Source organism: Colossoma macropomum, unplaced genomic scaffold (genome assembly GCF_904425465.1).
Source record: "Colossoma macropomum unplaced genomic scaffold, Colossoma_macropomum, whole genome shotgun sequence".
Taxonomy (NCBI): domain Eukaryota; kingdom Metazoa; phylum Chordata; class Actinopteri; order Characiformes; family Serrasalmidae; genus Colossoma; species Colossoma macropomum.
The window spans coordinates 3716872-3738872 of NW_023494798.1; the positions used below are offsets into that span (position 1 = coordinate 3716872).

The following is a 22001-nucleotide window of genomic DNA, read 5'->3' on the forward strand; positions in this document are numbered from 1 at the left end:
ACATCACCCAGACCTTCATCAGCACGCAGGAGTAAAAGGAAGAATCATGTGTCATTCAGACCTGCAGCATTTTACCATCATATGCACGTTCACCGCGGATGCTGCGTCGCTTTTGCGCAGTAGTATGCTTTGCAGCTTCTGTCGAGCAGTGTGCTTTTACTAAACTCTCGTGCAGAAAGCCAATGTGTAGTATCAGATGATATCAGATAATGCGTTGCTTACAGCGGAAGTTAGACGGCGCCACCTTGTGTTCCTATCGAAAATTACCAAAAAAGTGCTAAAATTCAAAGTCTGAATTGTGCATAAAAAAAGACGCGCCCCTGTTCAGTGCAAACGGCCTTGAATGCATATGGTAAAGATGACGAGGCCTGAAATTACTTCAACTCGGGCTCTTTGTATAGACAATTCAATACACCAGAAACACACAAATACAAAAATTGTGTGTAATTTTGTTATTATTATTCAAGACATCACCACGCCCCCTGAGCCCAAGCTCACACCCATAGGGCATCATAAGAAGGTGACTCTTTAAAAGCAGCAGCCCTGGCTTTCAAAGGGCTGGAAATACCTGAGTATGCCATGCAGATCACTTCAAATTTGATGACGTTTGTATCAATGCTGTGGTTAACTGGGCTTATTCCAGCAGCTTGTAAAGCTGACCCGGCCAGCTGCAGGCTGTGGGCTGATCCTCAGGCGCCTGCTCTTTCTATGAATGGAGACTTTATAATCGGGGGGATTTTTTCGATTCATTTCTACATGAGTTCAGAGCAGAACACCTACACCAGACAACCACTACAGCTACAGTGCTCGGGGAGGTCTGTGAGTGTGAATAGTTGGAGAAAACATTACAGAGGAATGATTATTGTCAAAATGCCACTGATTTACAGTGATGCGCTACTTGTCGAGTTAATGACATCTGAAAATATTTGGTAAAATAATAAAACTGATTTTGTGAAAATGTGTTTTTTATATCTTATGTTTCTATCAGTATGAACTTCAGGGAGCTGCGCTTCGCTCGTGCCATGGAATTCGCCATCCACGAGATCAACAACAGAACGGATCTCTTGCCCGGAATCACGTTAGGATACCAGATACGCGACTCGTGCGGTGCAGTGCAGATGGCTATTAAACTTGCATTACTGTTGGCAAACGGCATGGAGCCATTTTTCAATGATACTGATTCCTGTTCAAAATCTGCAGCCGCTGCTGTTCCTGCTCTCGTGGGAGATTCTGCATCAACCCCCTCAATTGGCATTGCCAGAATGCTGGGTCTTTTTGGAATTCCACAGGTGATTAAAGCGCTGCATAAAATGGTGCAATATTAAAAATCCAGTTTGCTATCATTTGTGTTTATTAATAACTGAAAAACAATAGTATGTCCCAAATAATTCAATTAGATTCTCAAATAGCTCTTTCTTCTTGTTTTCTATGCTAAATAACAGGTGAGTCACTACGCAACCTGCGCATGTCTGAGCGATAAGCGTCAGTATCCTGCCTTCTTCAGGACCATACCTAGTGACCACCATCAGGCGGCAGCCCTAGCGAAAATAGTAAAGCATTTTGGCTGGACATGGATTGGGGCAGTGCGCAGCGACTCAGACTATGGAAATAATGGAATGGCGTTATTTCTAAAGGCTGCGCAGGAGGAGGGCATCTGTGTGGAGTACTCCGAGTCCTACTACAGAACACAACCGCGCAGTAAACTGGAGAGAGTGGCAAACGTCATCCGCAGATCAACAGCCCGGGTAATAGTAGCGTTTCTTCAATCAGGAGACATGAAGTTTCTTTTGGAGGAACTGACAAGACAGCCGCCGCCTCCTCTTCAGTGGATCGGCAGCGAAGGGTGGATCATACAACCGGAGTTTCTGCGCTCTAACTTGTGCGCTGGGGCGATAGGATTTGGGATCCCCCGCTCAGTGATTCCAGGTCTTCGCGAGTTTCTTCTGGATCTCTCTCCAGAACAAGCACTGAAATCGCCTCTGCTAACGGAGTTTTGGGAGAGCTCGTTCAGCTGTAGCCTAAAAGGCTCATCAGTGGCCGCGCGGAAATGTGACGGCAGCGAGGATATCCGCGCGCTGCAGAACCAATATACAGACACTTCGCAGCTTCGCGCGACTAACCTCGTGTACAAAGCTACGTATGCCATAGCGCATGCCATCCACGGTGTTATCTGTAATGACACGCTGTGTGACATGAGCGCTAAATTCGCACCATGGCAGGTATTGAAAAGATTTATTTAGAAACAGCCACTAGCTTAACTTATAACACGAATCAGCATGATTTCGTTGTATATAATGTATAAACTAAAAGAAATCTTTTTTCAAGTAGGCCATTTGGGCTATTTTATCGTTTCGGAAGCACACGGGTTACATTGTTCTCTAATCTTAATTTGAACTTTTTTTTCACCACCAATAACAATCTGTTTACGACCTTAAGTCATTTGTATCACCACTGACAAGTACGTTGTGCAAATATTATCATTATTACAATTTACCCAATTGCCCATATTAATACAGCAAGTAGAAAAGATAACATAGCAGTATTTTTTTTATTATTATTATTATTATTTTTTTTTTGTAAATTGTAGATTTTCTTTTTTTTTAAAAAAATCAAAATCTGTGAAATCAGTGCTCTGATGTGCAACTTTTCATGCAAAAAATGAACCAAAATCACCATATTAAAATGTCAAAGTGTTATCATAAATTATTGCTGATCTATTTAGGAAAGGAACAAACAATAATCAAACGGACTTTTGAGTTCTTTTTCATGGTTTCAATTTATTTGGACAGCATTTTTCACAAGAATGATAGAATAGCCTATGTAATCAACCACAATGATTATTATCATGTCAACATTCATTAGTAATTTGTTTTGGAAATGCATTCAAACAATTGATAGTTCAAAATCACAGTTTTTCAAATTATATGTTCCACTGCAGATACTCGACCAGCTCAAGAGAGTGAACTTCACTACAAAGAATGGTTTTCAGGTCTCGTTTGATTCCAGTGGTGATCCTGTGGCCGTATACGAGCTCATAAACTGGCAGTTTAAGAAAGATGGTGGTTTGAGTTTTGTCCCTGTGGGCCACTATGACTCATCCAGACCAAGAGGCCAGGAGCTCAGTATGAGCAGAGCTGTCATCTGGATGGAGGGACAGACCGAGGTAAAGTTCTAGACTTACAGTAGTCACTGACTATACAGTGTTAAACCTGACAAGTCAGGGGAACTCAAAATAATTAAGGCAATCAACTAAATTAATTGTTTATGAATCTCACTTTTAAACGGTTTTAAAAAGGCAACTTGCATTAAAACAAGATCAAGTCCATAAAATAAGTTAAAAGTTCATATACAGTACATGTTTAGGGTGAGTTTTGTATTTACATAATATGTTACAGACTGAGATATGCCTATTACTTATTGCAGTAATTCCAACTCAAAATTACGAGTCACTACAGAAACACTTTGTGGCCGCTGATTGCCTTAAATGAATTGAGTACCAATAACGAAAAACATGATATTAATGAACATACAATGAAAACACTTAAATTATATTTACCCTGTGCTTTCCTGTAAACACTTGTCTAATGCCAGCTCTACATAAACACCACATGATAAAATCCCTGGACTGCACTTTACATAACAAACAATAGACTACAAAACAATCAGGATCAAGAGGGGTTTCATTGCTTTTTGGGTGCATCTTAGCCATCTAAACAGAGGCCACAGCCAAGAATTTAGCCAGAAATTTAGCATAAAGATATGTGTTTTAAACTCCAGTTAACTTTATTTAATGACTCCTGAAAAAATGTTAAAAATAAAAGCCAATTAAGAGAAACCAGCAAAGCACTGAAACTTCTTTCTGACTATGTTGACAGAGGTAAAAATGAATTCAAACATCATTGTAATGTCAGGTAATCTAACGTGTATAATTTTAGTTAAAGATTCAAATATAACAAAAATAACAAATTTCACAAACTCAAAAAGAAAAGAATTTTATGAACACTCAATATGTGTACTTTATTATAACTTTGAATACCTTTCCTTCACTTAATCCAATTAATGATTGAGTGAAGGGGTAGCGGTATCTAGGGTGACATTATTTGAATGATTCATTATAAATGCTCCATAGAAGCTAATTTTACATTTTATTTGCGTTCTACTAATTAACTATTAAAATGTCCTTCTTTGTCCAAACACTAACCCTAAACTTAACCATAACAGAAATTCTGACCCCAAGTCTATTCTTAAGGTTAAACTTGGTACTAATACTAGCCGTAACACTTTTGAGAATCAATTGACTAATCTACTTAAGAGTTTCCAAGCAAAGTAAGCTCATTGCTAGTTGATGGTAATTAGCATTGACAAAACTAGATAAAAAAGAAAACATCACATACATACATGCATTTTGTTTAAAAAAAGAAAAGAAATTGTTTAACATGCTTAATATGGGTACTTTGTAATAACTGTTGAAAATATTTTGTTTTTCTCACTCTTTTAGGTGCCCAAGATCTGTGTGCAGTGAGAGCTGTCCTCCAGGAACCAGGAAGGCTGTGCAGAAAGGAAAGCCAGTCTGCTGCTATGACTGTATACCATGTGCAGAAGGAGAGATCAGCAACAAGACAGGTGGGGTGTCACCAGTGCAGTGGGCATTTCTCTAGGGACAGTCATAGTTTAGTTTTTCTTTATTCTCTTTCCAAAATAAGGCTCTGAATATGATTTTTAATCTCTTAGACTCATTGAAGTGTGTGCGCTGCCCTCCTGAGTTCTGGCCCAATGCCAAGCATGATAGATGCCTCCCCAAGCCTGTGGAGTTCCTGTCCTGGGACGACACTCTGAGCATCATCCTGACAGTGTTCTCCATCGCTGGGGCCTTCATAGCTGTATGTGTGGCTGCTGTTTTCTATAAAAACAGAACTTCTCCCATCGTCCGAGCCAACAACTCAGAGCTGAGCTTCCTGCTGCTCTTCTCACTGACTCTGTGTTTTCTCTGCTCACTTACTTTCATTGGTCGGCCCTCTGAGTGGTCCTGTATGCTGCGCCACACAGCGTTTGGGATCACCTTCGTCCTCTGCATCTCCTGTGTTCTGGGGAAAACAATAGTGGTGTTAATGGCCTTCAGAGCTACACTTCCAGGCAGTAATGCCATGAAATGGTTTGGGCCTCCACAGCAGAGACTCAGTGTTCTCACCTTCACTCTCATACAGGTCCTTATTTGTGTTCTTTGGTTGACAATATCTCCTCCTCTCCCCTTCAAAAATCTAAATCACTACAAAGAAAGAATAATCCTGGAATGTGGATTAGGGTCAGCTATAGGTTTCTGGGCTGTGCTGGGTTATATAGGATTTCTGGCTCTTTTATGTTTTATTTTCGCTTTTTTAGCACGGAAGCTGCCTGATAACTTTAATGAAGCCAAGTTCATCACATTCAGCATGCTCATATTCTGTGCAGTTTGGGTTACCTTTATCCCAGCTTATGTCAGCTCTCCTGGAAAGTTCACTGTAGCTGTAGAGATATTTGCTATTCTGGCCTCAAGCTTTGGTTTGATTATTTGTATTTTTGCTCCCAAATGTTTCATAATCATTTTTAGGCCAGAGCAAAATACCAAGAAAAACCTTTTGGGAAAAGGATCCACCAAGGCCCTTTGAGACCCTCACAGAAATTGTAACTGTAGTACTGTTTAGCACCGTATATAAAATGTGCTGAATTCTGTTTAGGTTTATGTGTATATAGTACAGCATCTTCGCCGATACATTTAATTAAATAATGTTTTACATTTTAATGTGTAAATATAGTAGCATGATCAAGAAAGGTTCTGCATTCAGGGCTTTTTTTTACTCCAGATTTTATTTTCTGAATTTATTCTGACATTGACTCTTATTTTTAATCACAGTGCTAGTATTTATTCACTGTCTTTAAGCATTACATCTAGAAGAACTGTGTCAGTCGAGAGCTGGAAGGCTTAGAGCAAACATGAGCTGAAGTAGAGCTAACCGTTGGCCTTAAGCCTTTTTTTCTTTACTGCATAGCTGTGACTGAACACAGTCATTAATAAACAAAGAACACAATATATGCATGAGCTTTGTCTCTTGTAATATCAGTAAACGCTACATGTAGTGTCAGAATAAGAAAGATACTGTCTCAACAGGAGAGGTTCAGAGTATTCGGCTGTTAGCATCTTAGCTAAACTACATGGCTTACGGAGGATGAGAGATTACATTTGTGCAACAATTAAGGAAGACAGGAGTGAGTTTGCATCTTCTAGGGCACCACAGCTCCTTGAGGTGAGTCATACAGAGAGCTGTTAGAGGGCAGCAGGGGGAAGAAAAGTCAAGCTTGGTAGCAGTGGTTGGCCCAGAGGTTAGCTGCCATAGCGTGCCCTTTCCCACACGCGCCATGTCAGTGGAAAATCTTGTGCAGATGTAGTTAGATGGTGGTGCTCATGAGCAGCATTTAGCTGGCAGTCCTGTAGAGAAGTCAAATGTTTCACAATTGCCAGTGTGGGCGAATGTAAAGAAAACTGGTCCGAGGCCTGGCCTGCAGCCGGCCAGTTCACCTGGCTAGGGCTTATCTGCTGGCTATACCCGCAGCCATACTACCAGTGGCACAAGTCTACTGCCGCTGCTGGATATGCGGCCAGCCAGGACATTTAGCTAGGGCTAGTACTTTGAGGGAAAGAATGCTGGCCTTTTCAAAAATAACAGCACAGGCAGAGAACAAACAGTGGCTGAGGTGGGGTGAATGTACATATCAGACTTCTGCCACAATTCCATTGACATTGAAGTTCCATACACTGCTCTGGTGGACACAGGGTTGACAGTTACAGTGGCCCAGCCAGATGTGGTGCATGCTAGGTTCAAGCTGAAAGGCACAATGCTTCATCTTCACATTGTAATAATGGTTGATGCTGACAATCATGGGCATGAAGGGCATTTAGTCTGGATAGCTGAAGTCCAAGACATGCATTCTAGGCCTAGACTTTTAACCCTTAGAGCCCTAGCACTATTAGGTGTTTTTTTCCCCTAGTTTTTGTCAGCTCCTCTTCCAGTTGTTGTAACTCTAGTAATTATATGAGACAGCCACATGTTATATGTTGTTTTATTTTCAGAAGACATGTGGCTTCTCAAATATGTAATCACCTGAGTTGTAAATGCCCACAGAAGATTGATATTTTTATGAAACTGGACATTTTTTGATCAAAAATTTACCAAGCGCCTGTTTTACTTATTTTTGACTGTATCTATTAAAAACATCACTGCACCTCTTAGATGTCAATGATGAAAGTTTTAGGATAAAGTGTCTATGAGCTGAAAATATAAGAATTTTGATGATTGTTCATTATATGGCTTATTACTGTGAAATAGTATGTGATTAGCATCAGGCGGACTTATTTCTCTTGATATTCTCACCTAAAGGAGACATGCAGATTGCTAAAACTGCATGTGACAGGCTGACACAGCAGGTCAAGCCTTTGGGCTTTTTTGTTCAGGGCCAATGTGGCTAATATTCCAGCTAATACAACACTGTTTTAGTACACTGGGTGTTTATTATCAGCTGCTTATAATAACAATGACTCCTATAATAAAGAATCCTTCCAGAAATGATCAGATAAACACGAGTTTATCTAGAAAACACACAATAAAGAGTCTGTACCGTAATATAAACCTGAAATCTGGATCAGTCCAGCGGGGTTGGACGGACGCCAGAAGACTCGGAAGGTGCGCGCGCAGCTTTTCACAAACACAGCAGGAACACTGCCGAGCCGCGCGCGTATTTCAACATTTGATATGTTATCTTTGTACTATTTTCAATGAGATATAGGGTTTAAATGATTGGCACATCATTGCATTTTTTTTTGTTTACATTTTGCACAGCGTCCCAACTTTTTGGAAATGTAGTTGTAGATAATCTATTAATCTAAATGGAATTCTTATGATTGTTTCAAGAATGTACTGCTTTTTACATGCGATGTTCAACAGGTAATGGGAGGCTCCTATCTAATTGAGACTTGGTGGGTCGGATGTCCCTCCCTCTCTTTCCCCCTCACTCACATGTAGGCTCTATTAGCTGGCATAATGGAATTTACAGAATGCATTCTTCTCAAGTGTGTTGAACTGTCAAATGAGGTTACGTTAATGTCAGTTACAAAAGAGGAGGAGAAAAGTTGAATAAACTTCATATCACATTCATATGTGCTTTTCCAACATATCGCTGTTGTCAGAAGAAAACCTCATATCTCAATTTTTGTCATTTTTCAGTTTTTTTAACTTATTTGAAAATTCCTATTGCCCTTTACATGGTGTGTAAAATTCATGAGGAATGGACCAAAAGAAATGGCCCAAAATTACTTGGAAAAAAAATGGTTCCATTGACTTACATTAGAAGTGAAGTAGGTTTTTTCCTTTTCCTGTAAAGTTACCATTTTGGAGATACAAGGTTTTCGTCCGACAACAGCGATGTGCAATGTGTATTAAAATAAGGACTGAAATAGCCAAATCCACCTCCATACACTATATTCCCTTTCTACTACATCAGCCATCCACTTTTCAAGGAAGACTTTGCATTAGACTGGACTTTTGCATTATTCAGAGTTATAATGAGGTTGGGTACTGTGTTCAAATCTGTTACTAAGATGTTTGATAGCATTGAAGTAGAGCTTTATGCAAGTCAGCCAAATCTTTCTGTACCAAATTCAGCAAACTATTACTTTATGGATCTAATATTGTGTACTAGGGCGTTGTCATATTGAAACACAGAAACCCCTACTTATTTCTTCAGTGAGATCCAGTAGTGTACCATGAATAAACTGTGAACATTTTATTCCAATTATGAATAGGTAACATTATTTAAAGAAATTCTTCCAAAAAAGGGTCCTTCTGCTGTTGCAATCTTCATAGAAAAAGCAGAACCCCGGTTGGTGCTATATAGAGCCAAAATAAACCATTCTATTTAATATGTTACACAAAACATTCTTCATCACTTTCAATAACCATTTCCGCATGCAAATGGTTCTATGAGTGCTCATGGATCTGCGTAGAACCGCTGTCTTTAGAAAAGAATCCTAAAGGAGTCTGACTACAACAGAGACACACACATTCGAAAGTATTATTCCTTAAAGCAACGACTATTCAAGACCTAACCACGCCTCCCAACTCCAAACTCGTGCCCTCAGGGCATCATATCGGAGCTGCTATTTAAAGGCAGCCACCCTTTTCTTCTGAGGGCTGAGGACTATCGAGCATACCATGCAGCTCCCTTCAATTTTAATGATGTCTGTAACAGCGCTGTGGTTAACTGTACTTAGTCCAGTAGAGTGTAAAGCTGATCTGGTCAGCTGCAGGCTGTGGGCTGAGCCTCAGATGTCTGTTTTATCAATGAACGGATCATTTATAATAGGGGGGATTTTTTCTATTCATATCAACACGAGATCAGAGCAGATCACCTACACCAGACAGCCACTGCAGCCACAGTGCTCTGGGAGGTCTGTCTGTGAGTGTGGAGTGGACAGTTGCAGAGATCATTACAGGGAAATGACAATCAAATTGACACAACTTTGCAGTCATGCGCGACTTATTTAATTGGTGACGTCTAAAACCATTTGTTGTCTTTTTATCTTCTGTTTCTTAACAGTATGAATTTCAGGGGGCTGCGCTTCGCTCGTGTCATGGAGTTCGCCATCCAGGAGATCAACAACAGAACAGATCTCCTGCCCGGAATCACGTTAGGATACGAGATACATGACTCGTGCGCTGCCGTGCCGATGGCTGTTAAAGTTGCATTTCAGTTTGCAAACGGCATGGAACCATTTTTCAGTGATACTGATTCCTGTTCAAAATCTGCAGCAGCTGCTGTTCCTGCTCTCGTGGGAGATTCTAATTCCACCCCTTCAATGAGTATGGCCAGAATTCTGGGACTTTTTGGAATTCCACAGGTAATTGTAGGCAACATCAAGTGCAATGTTAAAATCCAGCTAGGTGTTTAAAATGGCACAATAATGTTTTTATGTCCACATGCTGTCTAACGGGCTGATTGATGTTCAGTGCAGTATGCGTTAAGAAATAATTAAGGAACCATATTATATCCAATAAATAAGCGATAGAATCTCATCAGCTCTCTCAAATGACGCCCCTTTTTTTTCTATACTGAATAACAGGTGAGTCACTACGCAACCTGCGCATGTCTGAGCGATAAGCGTCAGTATCCTGCCTTCTTCAGAACCATACCTAGTGACCATCACCAAGCGGCTGCACTGGCAAAAATGGTCAAGCATTTTGGCTGGACATGGATTGGGGCAGTACGCAGCGACTCAGACTATGGAAATTACGGAATGGCGTCGTTTCTAAAGGCTGCGCAAGAGGAGGGCATCTGTGTGGAGTACTCCGAGTCCTACTACAGAACACAACCGCGCAGTAAACTGGAGAGAGTGGCAAACGTCATCCGCAGATCAACAGCCCGGGTAATAGTAGCGTTTCTATCCTCAGGCGACATTAAGATTCTGCTGGAGGAACTGAGAAAGCAGCCGCCGCCTCCCCTTCAATGGATCGGCAGCGAAGCGTGGATTATAGATCCAGATGTTCTGCGCTTTAACATGTGCGCTGGGGCGATAGGATTTGGGGTCCCCAGCTCAGTGATTCCAGGTCTTCGTGAGTTTCTTCTGGATCTCTCTCCAGAACAAGCACTGAAATCACCTCTGCTAACGGAGTTTTGGGAGAGCTCGTTCAGCTGTAGCCTAAAAGGCTCCTCCGGGGGCGCGCGGGAATGTGACGGCAGCGAGGATATCCGCGCGCTGCAGAACCCTTACACAGATATGTCGCAGCTACGCGAGACTAACATGGTGTACAAAGCTACGTATGCCATAGCGCATGCTATCCACGGTGTTATCTGTAATGACACGCAGTGTGACAAGAGCGCTAAATTCGCACCATGGCAGGTATAAAACTGATACATATAAAACAGCCAGTTTAACCTGTCTCATAATTTGAATAAGCATAATTTAATTACACCGCGACCCAGAAGGATAAGCGGTTTAGATGATGTATGTATGTATGTGATTTAATTACATATATTGTAAATATTAATACATTTGTATCAAGTACGCTATTTGGGACACTTTCTAATCGCGGATAACGTTATCTTATTTAAATTTTAAAATCGCATGTTTTTCCAAGAGTCACTCAGATCAAATATCGAATGTCGTTTTAAGGCATTTTTAAAATTGAATCTGAAAAACAAGCATCAAAATTGTGGCTTTTCATGAAAATAGTCTTATAGCATCTGTAAAGCCGCTGTTGTGACATATTTTTCATGCATAATGTGACTAAAAATCACTAAAATAAAATTCCAATAGAAGAATATCCTAGGCTCTTGACAATTCAATATAATATTATTCTTCTTATTATTATTCTTCTTCTTCTTCTTATTATTATTATTATTATTATTATTATTATTATTTATGTATATCATTTTCGTTCGCCATTACAATGTTAGTATGACTGATTTGATCATTGTTCCGTCCTTCACATTTCAACTTATGTACGCCACTGCAGATACTCGACCAGCTCAAGAGGGTGAACTTCATTACAAACAATGGTTTTCAAGTCACGTTTGATTCCAATGGTGATCCTGTGGCCGTTTATGAGCTCATAAATTGGCAAGTTAATAAAGACGGCACAATGAGTTTTGTCACAGTGGGCAACTATGATTCGTCTAAATCAAGAGGCCAGGAGTTCAGTATGAGCAGAGCTATCAGCTGGGTGGGGGGACAGTCCGAGGTACAGTACAACACCTCCAATACAATTTGACTCCATGAATTCATTTCTACATCATATGATTGTCGGATAATCTATTCTGATTTTTTTAACCCAAATATCCAAGATGACTTTACTGAATTAAATCTTACCCATTTTACAAATGAAAGCAAACAGGCAAACAAAATGTTTATTAAATGGTTTAACACTACAACATATAACATTTACTTTACGATTATTGTTGAATATTTTTCAAATTTTCTTTAATTGATTTAATTAATGAATTCCAATATTGGAGTTAAATGCATGGCATTGTGAATTTCAGACTTTTTTTGACAAAATTTGAATTAATTGGATTTGTCTAATGTCTTTCAGGTGCCAAGATCTGTGTGCAGTGAGAGCTGTCCTCCAGGAACCAGGAAGGCTGTGCAGAAAGGAAAGCCAGCCTGCTGCTATGACTGTATACCATGTGCAGAAGGAGAGATCAGCAACAAGACAGGTTGTGTATGACAATACAATTTGCTGGGGACAGTCATGGTTGAGTTGTTTTCATACTCTTGGTACTCTGTATAACATAAGGTTGTGAATATGCTTTTCTAATCTTTTAGACTCTTTGAACTGTGTGCGCTGCCCTCCCGAGTTCTGGCCCAACACCCAGCGAGACAGCTGCCTCCCCAAGCCTGTGGAGTTTCTGTCCTGGGATGACACTCTGAGCATCATCCTGACAGCATTCTCCATCACTGGGGCCTTCATAGCTGTATGTGTAACTGCTGTTTTCTACAAACACAGAGCTTCTCCCATCATCAAAGCTAACAACTCAGAGCTGAGCTTCCTGCTGCTCTTCTCACTGACTCTGTGTTTCCTCTGCTCACTTACCTTCATTGGTCAGCCCTCTGAGTGGTCCTGTATGCTGCGTCACACAGCGTTTGGGATCACCTTCGTCCTCTGCATCTCCTGTGTTCTGGGGAAAACAATAGTGGTGTTAATGGCCTTCAGAGCTACACTTCCAGGCAGTAATGTCATGAAATGGTTTGGGCCTCCACAGCAGAGACTCAGTGTTCTCACCTTCACTCTCATACAGGTCCTTATTTGTGTTCTTTGGTTGACAATATCTCCTCCTCTCCCCTTCAAAAATTTAAAACAATACAAGGAAAGGATAATACTGGAATGTGGATTAGGTTCAGCTATAGGTTTCTGGGCTGTGCTGGGTTATATAGGATTTCTGGCTCTTTTGTGTTTTATTTTAGCTTTTCTAGCTCGGAAGCTGCCTGATAACTTTAATGAAGCCAAGTTCATCACATTCAGCATGCTCATATTCTGTGCAGTGTGGATTACATTTATCCCAGCTTATGTCAGCTCTCCTGGAAAGTTCACTGTAGCTGTAGAGATATTTGCTATTCTGTCCTCAAGCTTTGGTTTGTTTACATGTATTTTTGCTCCCAAGTGTTTCATAATCATGTTTAGGCCAGAGCAGAATACTAAGAAACATCTCATGGGTAAAGCAGCCTCCAAGGCTTTCTGAGAGCCACACACAAATTGTAAAAGTAGCACTATGGTTTTGCATCTCATGTAAAATGTTATCATATATTATTAGCTTTGTATATACGTGGTACAGCAGCTTTTTTATTTCATTTTTATTTCAAGTTGTCGTTTGTAAACTCATTCACTCATAATAATATATTCATCCATTGATCACCTAAGACACTTATTGTCCTGGGTCCCTGGAGTGCTGGAGCCTATTCTAGCACTAATTCGATAATATACTATTTTATAATGCCATATTAAACTGATTTTGCCACTTTTAAATGATACTTTTATGAAAATGGAATCCTTGTGTGGTAAGAAGAATCACCCTTCCACTTCCCCCACCACTCAGCATAATGCAGTTCTATTCTTCGCCTTTTAGTTGACATAACAGAACATAGTAATTTGCGTTGTACTCGTGTGTTTTGAACTGTCCGATGAAGTTGCCTTAGTGGCAGTTACAATTCACGTGATTAACATGTTTCTGGTAGGGGGAAAAACAGCTAATTGATTGCACATGGCCTCAACCAAATGGGGAGAAAACTGTCTGCACTCGATCATCATATGCATATATACCTTTTGAACATCTCACTTCATCGGCATTAATAGATAAGGACAATGAAGTATGCTGGAAAATGTGATTTCAGCACCATGGAGAGCTTCTGACATGTCTGATTTGGTAGTGTTCTCTGATTGTGTCGAACTTTCCAATGACATTCCCTTAGGAGCAGTTAGAAAAGTCGTGGCTTCATGTGTCTCAGAAGAACCACGTGTGACAAGGAAGTGGGGTTAATTAACACTTTATTTGAATAGCTCACTGTAAATATTTCATAAATAATTATGTTGCATTTAACTTAAATTATACTATTTAACTACTAAACTTAATTTACTCTAACCTTTATCTTAACCTCAACCCAAAACTTAAACTTAACCCTTACTCTTGTCCTAAGCCTAAACCTGGTATTAATGCTAACCCTGACAGTGTTGATAATCTACCGACTTTCAAAAGACAGTTTGTTAATGACTTGAACATGTATAGATACTCTTTTGGGGTATTTTGAAATAAAGTAAGACCATAGCCAGTAGATGGGAATTGGCCTCGACCAAAATGAGGAGAAAAACTAGGCACACCAAATAAAACTCAGCTTTATGTGTTTGTTGAACCTCTTATTCGAATTCCAACTTTTTGGAATATTATGAATATTGCTCGGGAGTTTAAATAAAAAAATAAAAAATAAAAAAATAAATCAAGTCCCTTAGTTACTATTCGTTTATTTTAAATGATTGTTAAAGGAATGTATTAGAAGTTATATAGATAATTATTTTATTAGCTCATCTTATACACACACACACACACACACACACACACACACACACACACACACACACATCTTATATTATGTCTATTCAGGAAAAAAAAATAGTACTAGTCCCTTGAAAACAATGAAAAAAAATGCTTTGACAAAGTTGTAGAAATTATACAGGAACTTTTCATGGAAATCCAAAAAATCACATGTACGTGTTCTGTCAAGTGCTGTTTGAATTGGGTGTAGGGAGTGTTGTGCTGTGCACCATTGATAATTCTATTAATTTTAAAAATACTATGATATCCTTACGTAACCTCAATTTTAAAATTTGAGAAAATGATATATATTGACATATTTAAATATTTTAAACAATTGTTTATTTTTATTTGAATACTATATTTATAGACTTAATTATTCATATTACTATTTTTATTAATAATGACAAATGCATATTGTGAAGTGCTTAGGGGTGTGGCCATGCAAATAGGCTCTTGCAGCATGCCACACTTTAGGTTCAATATGTCAGTTTGCTATATCTGCTCTTGTTTTCACTGGGTTTAGTTTGTAGATAACTAGAATAACTGTAAACAAGGAGGGTTAGAGGATGCATTTTTTCTTTTAATTTAACATAATTGCAATGACACCACATTGCTCCCCCTCCTTGTCCAAGAGAGGTAACTACACTGCTTACCAGTCCCACCGGACCAATTCTTCAAAATGTCTAGGAGCCTGTCACCTCCTCTTTGAGGGGTATTTGGCATCCCCATGGGCTCAGCCTCTGGGTGGTCTGCTGCAGCTGTGTGGGTGTTGTGGTCCTCCTGGTCACCAAGGGATTTGAGAGGATTCCAAAGCTGCTGAGGTGCTTCAGTGGCACCCTGGTGAGTTCTCTGTGTAGCTGGCGAGTGTGGGTGCTCTGGGCCATCATTTTGAAGGGCCCCAAGGATGGCCTTAATGCAACACTATGTGGCACAAGGTTCTGATTCGCACCCCATACACCATGTCTGGCAGCCTTTCTACCACAAAGAAGGGTCTCATTCATTCCCAGTCCCTCTTTGAAGAATGGCTATTCCAGCCGGGATTCGCTGCTGGACGAAACTCCTGGCCCATGACACACCAGTCACAGTTCCACTCTTTCCGCCATCCACCGTGCTGCCAATGCTGGCAAGGGTAAAGCTTTTGTGTGGCCCTAGGGACCTTGAGGATTAATTCACTGGCTCTAGTGCTGAGTGTTCTCCTTCTTCAAGGTTGAAGGCTTCCCTTGCAAAAGCTAGTGTCCTCAACCCAACAGCATTCCCTGCCACAAGGGATCTGCCCACTAGCTCTAGCGGTGCATGTTCAGCTTCTCCAGTGCTGGTGGCTTGCCCCATGAAAGACGAAGACCACCCTGTTAGGGAGCCCTGACTCTCTCTCTGCCTTGACCCCACTGCTAGCTTCTATGACCAGCTTAACTTGTAGAGTTTTACTTGTAGAGTATGCATGCATCATGTACTGGCACAAACAAGAACTCGTGCATTGGGCTCAAGCTCCTGTGAATTTGGCCCGGAAACCACCTACTATCTCTCATGTTGACTCGGCTACCATAGAGAGATTTTAGTTGGATGGCTGTTGGTTCTCACTTTGTAGGTGTGCTTCTCATGGTGTGAGAGAGCACACTTGGGTGTAGCATCAACACCAATAAGCCAGTATCAGTGAGAGCAGTGGGTTATTTCCTGTCTATGCCTAAACTCCACAGTGGGAGCTAATCTTCCTAGCTGGCTTCTGTTTCTGCACTGGTTTGTTGCATAGACTGCCACATTGTCCCCTCTTCCTCACCACCAGCAAGCCAATCGCTTCACCGTCCCTTATTTAGGGGCCAAATACTCTGAGGGGGAAACAAGAAACACCTGGGACTAATGAGGGGGTGGGGCTACAGACAGGTGGAGCAGATAACAAGGGGGCAGGACCAGGGAAGAGACACAGAACAAAACAACAAAAGCACATGGCACAAGAGAACAAAAGGCAAATGACTACCATAGAGGTGAAGAAACAGACACACTCAGAGGAACAAAGGGGGAAACCGTGACAAAACTCCCCTCCCAATGTGTAGCTCCCGAGACAAATAACAAAGGCCATCCGAAGTGGGAGCCAGGTAGGAGGAGAGACTGGGAAAGTAACAGGAACAGGGACAGACACAAATCCAGAAATCGGTACAAAACGGTACACCAACACGCAGAGGTACTCTATTACTACAGAAACAGGAACAGAAGCAAAACCTGGGGTAAAACACTGGACAAACACAGCTGAAAATACAAACTGTAAGTTTGCAGGCTGGGCAGGAAACTGCAAGGGTGGCTGTGGTACAGGAACAGAAGGCATCCAGGGTGCAGGAACTGGAATAGGAGGTGTCCAGAGTGCAAGAACACGAACAGGAGGTGTCCGGGGCACAGGAACATGAACAGGAAGTGTCCGGAGCACAAAAGCAGGAACAGGGGGTGTCCGGATCGCAGGAGCAAGAACAGGAGGTGTCCAGTCCAACATGACAGGGAGTAGGAACATGACACACAGGGGTACTTAGATCAGGAGACACGGAAGCCATAGGCAGGTCTGGAGATGTGGAGGCTACTGGCAAGTCAGGGAACTCAGAGGCGACGTCCTCGGGTGCAGGCTGGGCCACACCGATGTCCTTAAGTGCAGGCTGGTCCGCACTGAAGTCCTCAGTTGCTGGCTGGGACGAGAACAAGGTAGTCCTTTTCTCCTTACCAGGGAACAACAGCTGAGGTCAACAAAGCAGAAGGTAATCCTCCTGAAATCTGACCTCATTCTCCTTAATAAGTTCCTGCAAACTTGCTGCTTTCCTGTGTGGTCTTACATTCTGTGACAGTGGAGGTGAGGAGGTGGGATGCAACTGCAAGCTGCTTTTACTAAATCTGATTTAACATCTGATTAGGTGGAGTAGATAACAAGGGGGCAGGACCAGGGAGGAGACACAGAACAAAACAACAACAAAAGTACACATGGATACCATAAAGAGGAAGAAACAGATACACTCAGAGGGACAAAGGGGAAAACTGTGACACAGTGCAGCAAGGCTCAGCAGTGCAGCCCAGCTGGAGCCCAGTGAGAGGGAGAGGGTTCACATCCACTTACAGTGCTGCGATGGTGAGAAGTTCACCCCACATCACAGCTGGACAGCAGGCATCACTGCAATGTAGCTGTGTTTGGTGTGGGAGGGGAAAGAACCACAGGTGCTTGTGGATCTGTCACTAGAGCAAGATGTCAACCTAGCGGTGTTGACCACAGTCTTACAGTGATGCTTTGGGCAGGCACCAGTAATGTGGTTGACCTGGCGGCTGCTGCCGGAGAAGCAGAGGCTAAAGGGAGAATGTTTTGGTAGGCATATCTGGTGTACAAGAAAACTGTGCAGGAAGAGATATTGATGGAATACTTCCTAAACATGCTTACTACTTATCGAGCAGTGCTACCGATCAGTGCGCATACCATTAGTACAGTGTAGCAACGTGTGTCTAACGTTTTACTGTGTTTGTAATGTTAATTCGGTACTGAATCAGCCTTATATTACTTCTTACATTCTGATGGTGTTTTAGGCTATAAAAACATCCTAATTACTCTTTATTGCTGGTAACGGTTTCTGATAAGGTGATATAGATCATCAAAATATATACCTGCATTTTTAATACTAGCGTTGTCTGACAAGGTAATTTAGGCTATCAAAATATGCTACGCACAATTTTTTGTAGAGCTCTACTTATGTATATGCGGTATGGCAGGTAGGACAATTCTTCAGAACACCAGCAGTGTTATGAGCGACTTCAGAGATTTCAATCTGTTCATAATGGGGTTGTTTACAAATAAAAGAGCAATGATTGTTTCCGTTTTTTATTTTTATTTTTTTAATTAATTCTCCCACAAGACCTCCACTGCCACATCTTTCGTCGTAATGTGAAATTCCTTTTGCCCAACTGCAAGTAGCTGGGATCTACAACCCCATTTCCAAAAAAGTTGGGATGCTGTGCAAAACAAACAAACAAACAAACAAACAAAAAACAAACAAACAAAATAAAGTAAAAATAAAAACAAAAGTCAATGATATGCAAAAAATTTAAACCCTATATTTCATTAAAAATAGAATGCAAAGACAACAAGTCACATGTTGAAACTGAGAAATGTGATTTTTTTGTTTGTTTGTTTTTTGTTTTTTTTAAATATATGCCCGTTTTGAATTTGATGCCAACAACATGTTCAAAGTTGGGACGGGGGCATGTTTACCACTGTGTTTCATCACCTCTTCTTTTAACAACACTCTAAGTGTTTGGAAACTGAGGAGGACCAATTGCTGTAGTTTTGAAAGTAAAAGGTTTTCCCATTTTTGCTTAACATAGGATTTTAGCTGCTCAACAGTTCAGGGTCTCCTTTGATGTATTGTTCATTTTATAATGTGCCAGATATTTTCAGTGGTGACAGGTCTGGACTGCAGGCAGGGCAGTTTAGCACCCAGAGTCTTTTAATACAGAGTCATGCTGTTGTAATACATGCAGAATGTGGTATTTGGCTTTGTCTTGCTGAAATAATCAAGGCCTTCCATGAAAAAGACGTCATCTGGATGGCAGCTTATGTTGCCAAAACATGTGTATATCGTTCAGCATTAATGGTGCCTTCACAGATGTGCATGTCACTCATGCCATGTACACTAATGCACCTCTATACCATCTGTGAACTGTGAACTGATAATCAGCTGAGTGGAGAATACAGTGTCCATGATTTCCAAAAAGAATTTCAAATGTTGATTCGTCGGACCACAGGACACTTTTCCACTTCCCTTCAGTCCATTTTAAATGAGCTCAGGCCCAGAGAAGGTGGCAGCGTTTTTGGATCCTGTTTATGTACAGTTGCTTCTTTATGTTTAAGAGTTTTAATTAGCATTTGTGGATACTACTAATGTTTTTCAGAAGTGTTTCTGAGCCCATGCAGTGATTTCCACCCAGAAATATGTCTGTTTTTAATGTAGTGCTGTCTTCACGGCCGGCAAATTCTGTTTTTTGGTCTTGTACCTTACATACAGAGATTTCTCCAGATTCTCTGAATCTATTTTATGTTATTATGTGCCATAGATGAGGAAAAGCGAAAGTTCTTTGCTTTTTTTATGTTGAGAAATTTTATTCTTGAATTGTTGCACTATTTGATCATGTAGTCTTTCACTCAGCCTTTCTGGGATGCTCATTTTGTACCTAATCATGTCATTGACCTGTTGCCAATTTACCACCAGGTGTAGCATTACACAATTTTACCAGCCTTTTGATGCCCCCTTGCCAACTTTTTTAGAACATGTTGCTGGCATCAAATTTAAAATGGGCAAATATTTTCCAAAAAAAACATAAAATTTCTCAGTTTCAGAATTTGATGTATTGTCTTTTGAAGCATTTTCAATGAAACATAGGGTTTCAATGATTTGCACATTGTTTTGTTATTGTTTACATTGTTCACAGTGTCCCAACGTTTTTGGACATGGGGTTGTACAACTTTCCCTGCTTCTGTTTAACACTACTTGCTTCTATTTAAGGTATGCTGGATCACCTTTGGGATGAACTAGAGCAGAGATTTTGAGCCAGGCCCTCTGTCCAACATCAGTGTCTGATCTCACAAATGCTCTTCTGGATGAATGGGCAAAAACAGACACACTCCAAACTCTTGTAGAAAGCCTTCCCACAGGAGCGGAGGCTGTTATAGCTGCAAACTCCATGTGGACTGTAAATAAAAGTATTGGGGCAGCTACATTATTATATTACACCTAGAGGCATCAACATAAGAAGAAAGTTGTAATGCTTTTATCATTGTATTGTATGTGATCTATGCAATGGGATATCTGCACTTGTACCTGTTGATGCCTCTCCAAAAGGCCCACTTCACCCAGAAACCAGAAAGCGCGCTGCTGCACTGAACAGGCTGGCATCTTAAAGAGCTGTTTTCTTTTGCTCACCATGATTGTCGCTTGTGCAGTACTCCACAATTTGGCAATCGATTATGATGAGCCCTGTTTTCCCCCACTCACACTGAACTGCAAACTGACCCCAGCCTGAAGACAATGCGGGCAATGCATTCTGCTTAGCATTTCAAATCCTTTTGAATTGTTCAGCCTGGTCTGTCCACTGTTTTACTTTCTTTCTTCTTTCTGTCTTGTGTGGGGGTTGACAATATTAAAAGTAGATATTTGCTTAGATGAAATTTCCCTTTGAGGTCAATAACAGTGATAGCCTAAACAGGTCAGCTTTAGTTTTTCTGAACAAGTCATGCCATAAGATCCATAAAACATAATGGTGACAGGTATATGGGCATGTAGGCATGGAATCTTAAAGTAACAAATTGAATAAACGCTTTCCAATAACAATAATCTTACTTAACTCAGTAAAACCACGTTTTTTAGCAGGTTTCAGATAAACCTCAAACCTGAGATACAGCGCCATCTAGAGGTAAATGTGTGATTTTCATAGGACACAGTAAATGTGTCCATTTTAAATTATAGACGCGTTTTAAACTGAAATTTCCGAGGACAAAGTAACAGAGGTCAAGAAGCCATGTGACTCATTTATGTTTAAACTCGGATTAAACACTAATCCACATCTAAGATGATTGCCCCATAGTCTCCGAGGAGGGTGGGATTCGTTGTGTAACCAGTGGTTAGAAGAGTTTTGTGTCCGTGTTGGGGCAGCGCTGGGCTAAGCATTTCTTTCTGTATGTTGAAGTGCCTGTTTAAAAATAAGTTTTTTTCTTGAATTTGAGGAAAGTTCTCAGAAAAAAAGTATAGGTCAGAATTATGACACGTTCTCAAACGGCAGAACTGTTCGCTCTTTGAATTAAAAAAAAAATGGTGAATGTCAGAATCTCCATGAAAACTGCGTAAGCGGGTTTTAATTGGGTCTATTTCTTCTTAAGACCAGTTGATAAAAAAAAAGGCTCTATGTTTTCTGCGTTGTTTTCTGAGCTGAAGTTACAATATTTCATATCGTTATCAAATGGCATTTTATGGTTTTTGTTTGTATTTTATAGTGGGCACGGTGGGCAAATTTTAGTGTGAAATATTTTGGTTGCAGTGGTGCTGAATATCACTAACAGTAATGTCCTACAATTCAGCGTCTAAAATACGCATAACTGAGACTCCTCCCTGCTCGGTGCAAACGGTTTAAAGTTTTCTAGAGATGATGGGGGCCATGTGGTTACTTAAGGTCAGCTTATTTATGTGGTGTAAAAACACCATCCAATACACCAAAGATACACAAATGCAAAAGATATGTGAATTATTGCGATCACTATTCATGACATAACCACGCCTCCTGAGCTCACACCCACACGGCATCAAAAGAAATGGAATATTTAAAGTCAGGCAACCTGGCCTTCAGAGGGCTGTAGAACTGCTGAATATGCCATGGAGCTT

The 22001-nt window shown here is 40.7% G+C and overlaps 2 protein-coding genes across 2 annotated transcripts; both read left to right on the forward strand.

Annotated features, from left to right (window-relative positions):
* Positions 1-579: 579 nt before the first annotated feature.
* Positions 580-5645, forward strand: LOC118818082 (extracellular calcium-sensing receptor-like). The gene is made up of 6 exons (XM_036585196.1): positions 580-815; positions 989-1289; positions 1443-2219; positions 2939-3168; positions 4499-4623; positions 4732-5645. Exons 1-6 carry the CDS (start codon positions 580-582, stop codon positions 5643-5645), a joined length of 2583 nt encoding a protein of 860 aa, XP_036441089.1.
* A 3720-nt stretch (positions 5646-9365) lies between these two features.
* On the forward strand, positions 9366-13266 carry LOC118818449 (extracellular calcium-sensing receptor-like). Its single transcript, XM_036585710.1, has 6 exons — positions 9366-9478; positions 9628-9928; positions 10151-10927; positions 11544-11768; positions 12120-12243; positions 12353-13266. Exons 1-6 carry the CDS (start codon positions 9372-9374, stop codon positions 13264-13266), a joined length of 2448 nt encoding a protein of 815 aa, XP_036441603.1. The 5' UTR covers positions 9366-9371.
* The last annotated feature ends 8735 nt before the right edge of the window (positions 13267-22001 follow it).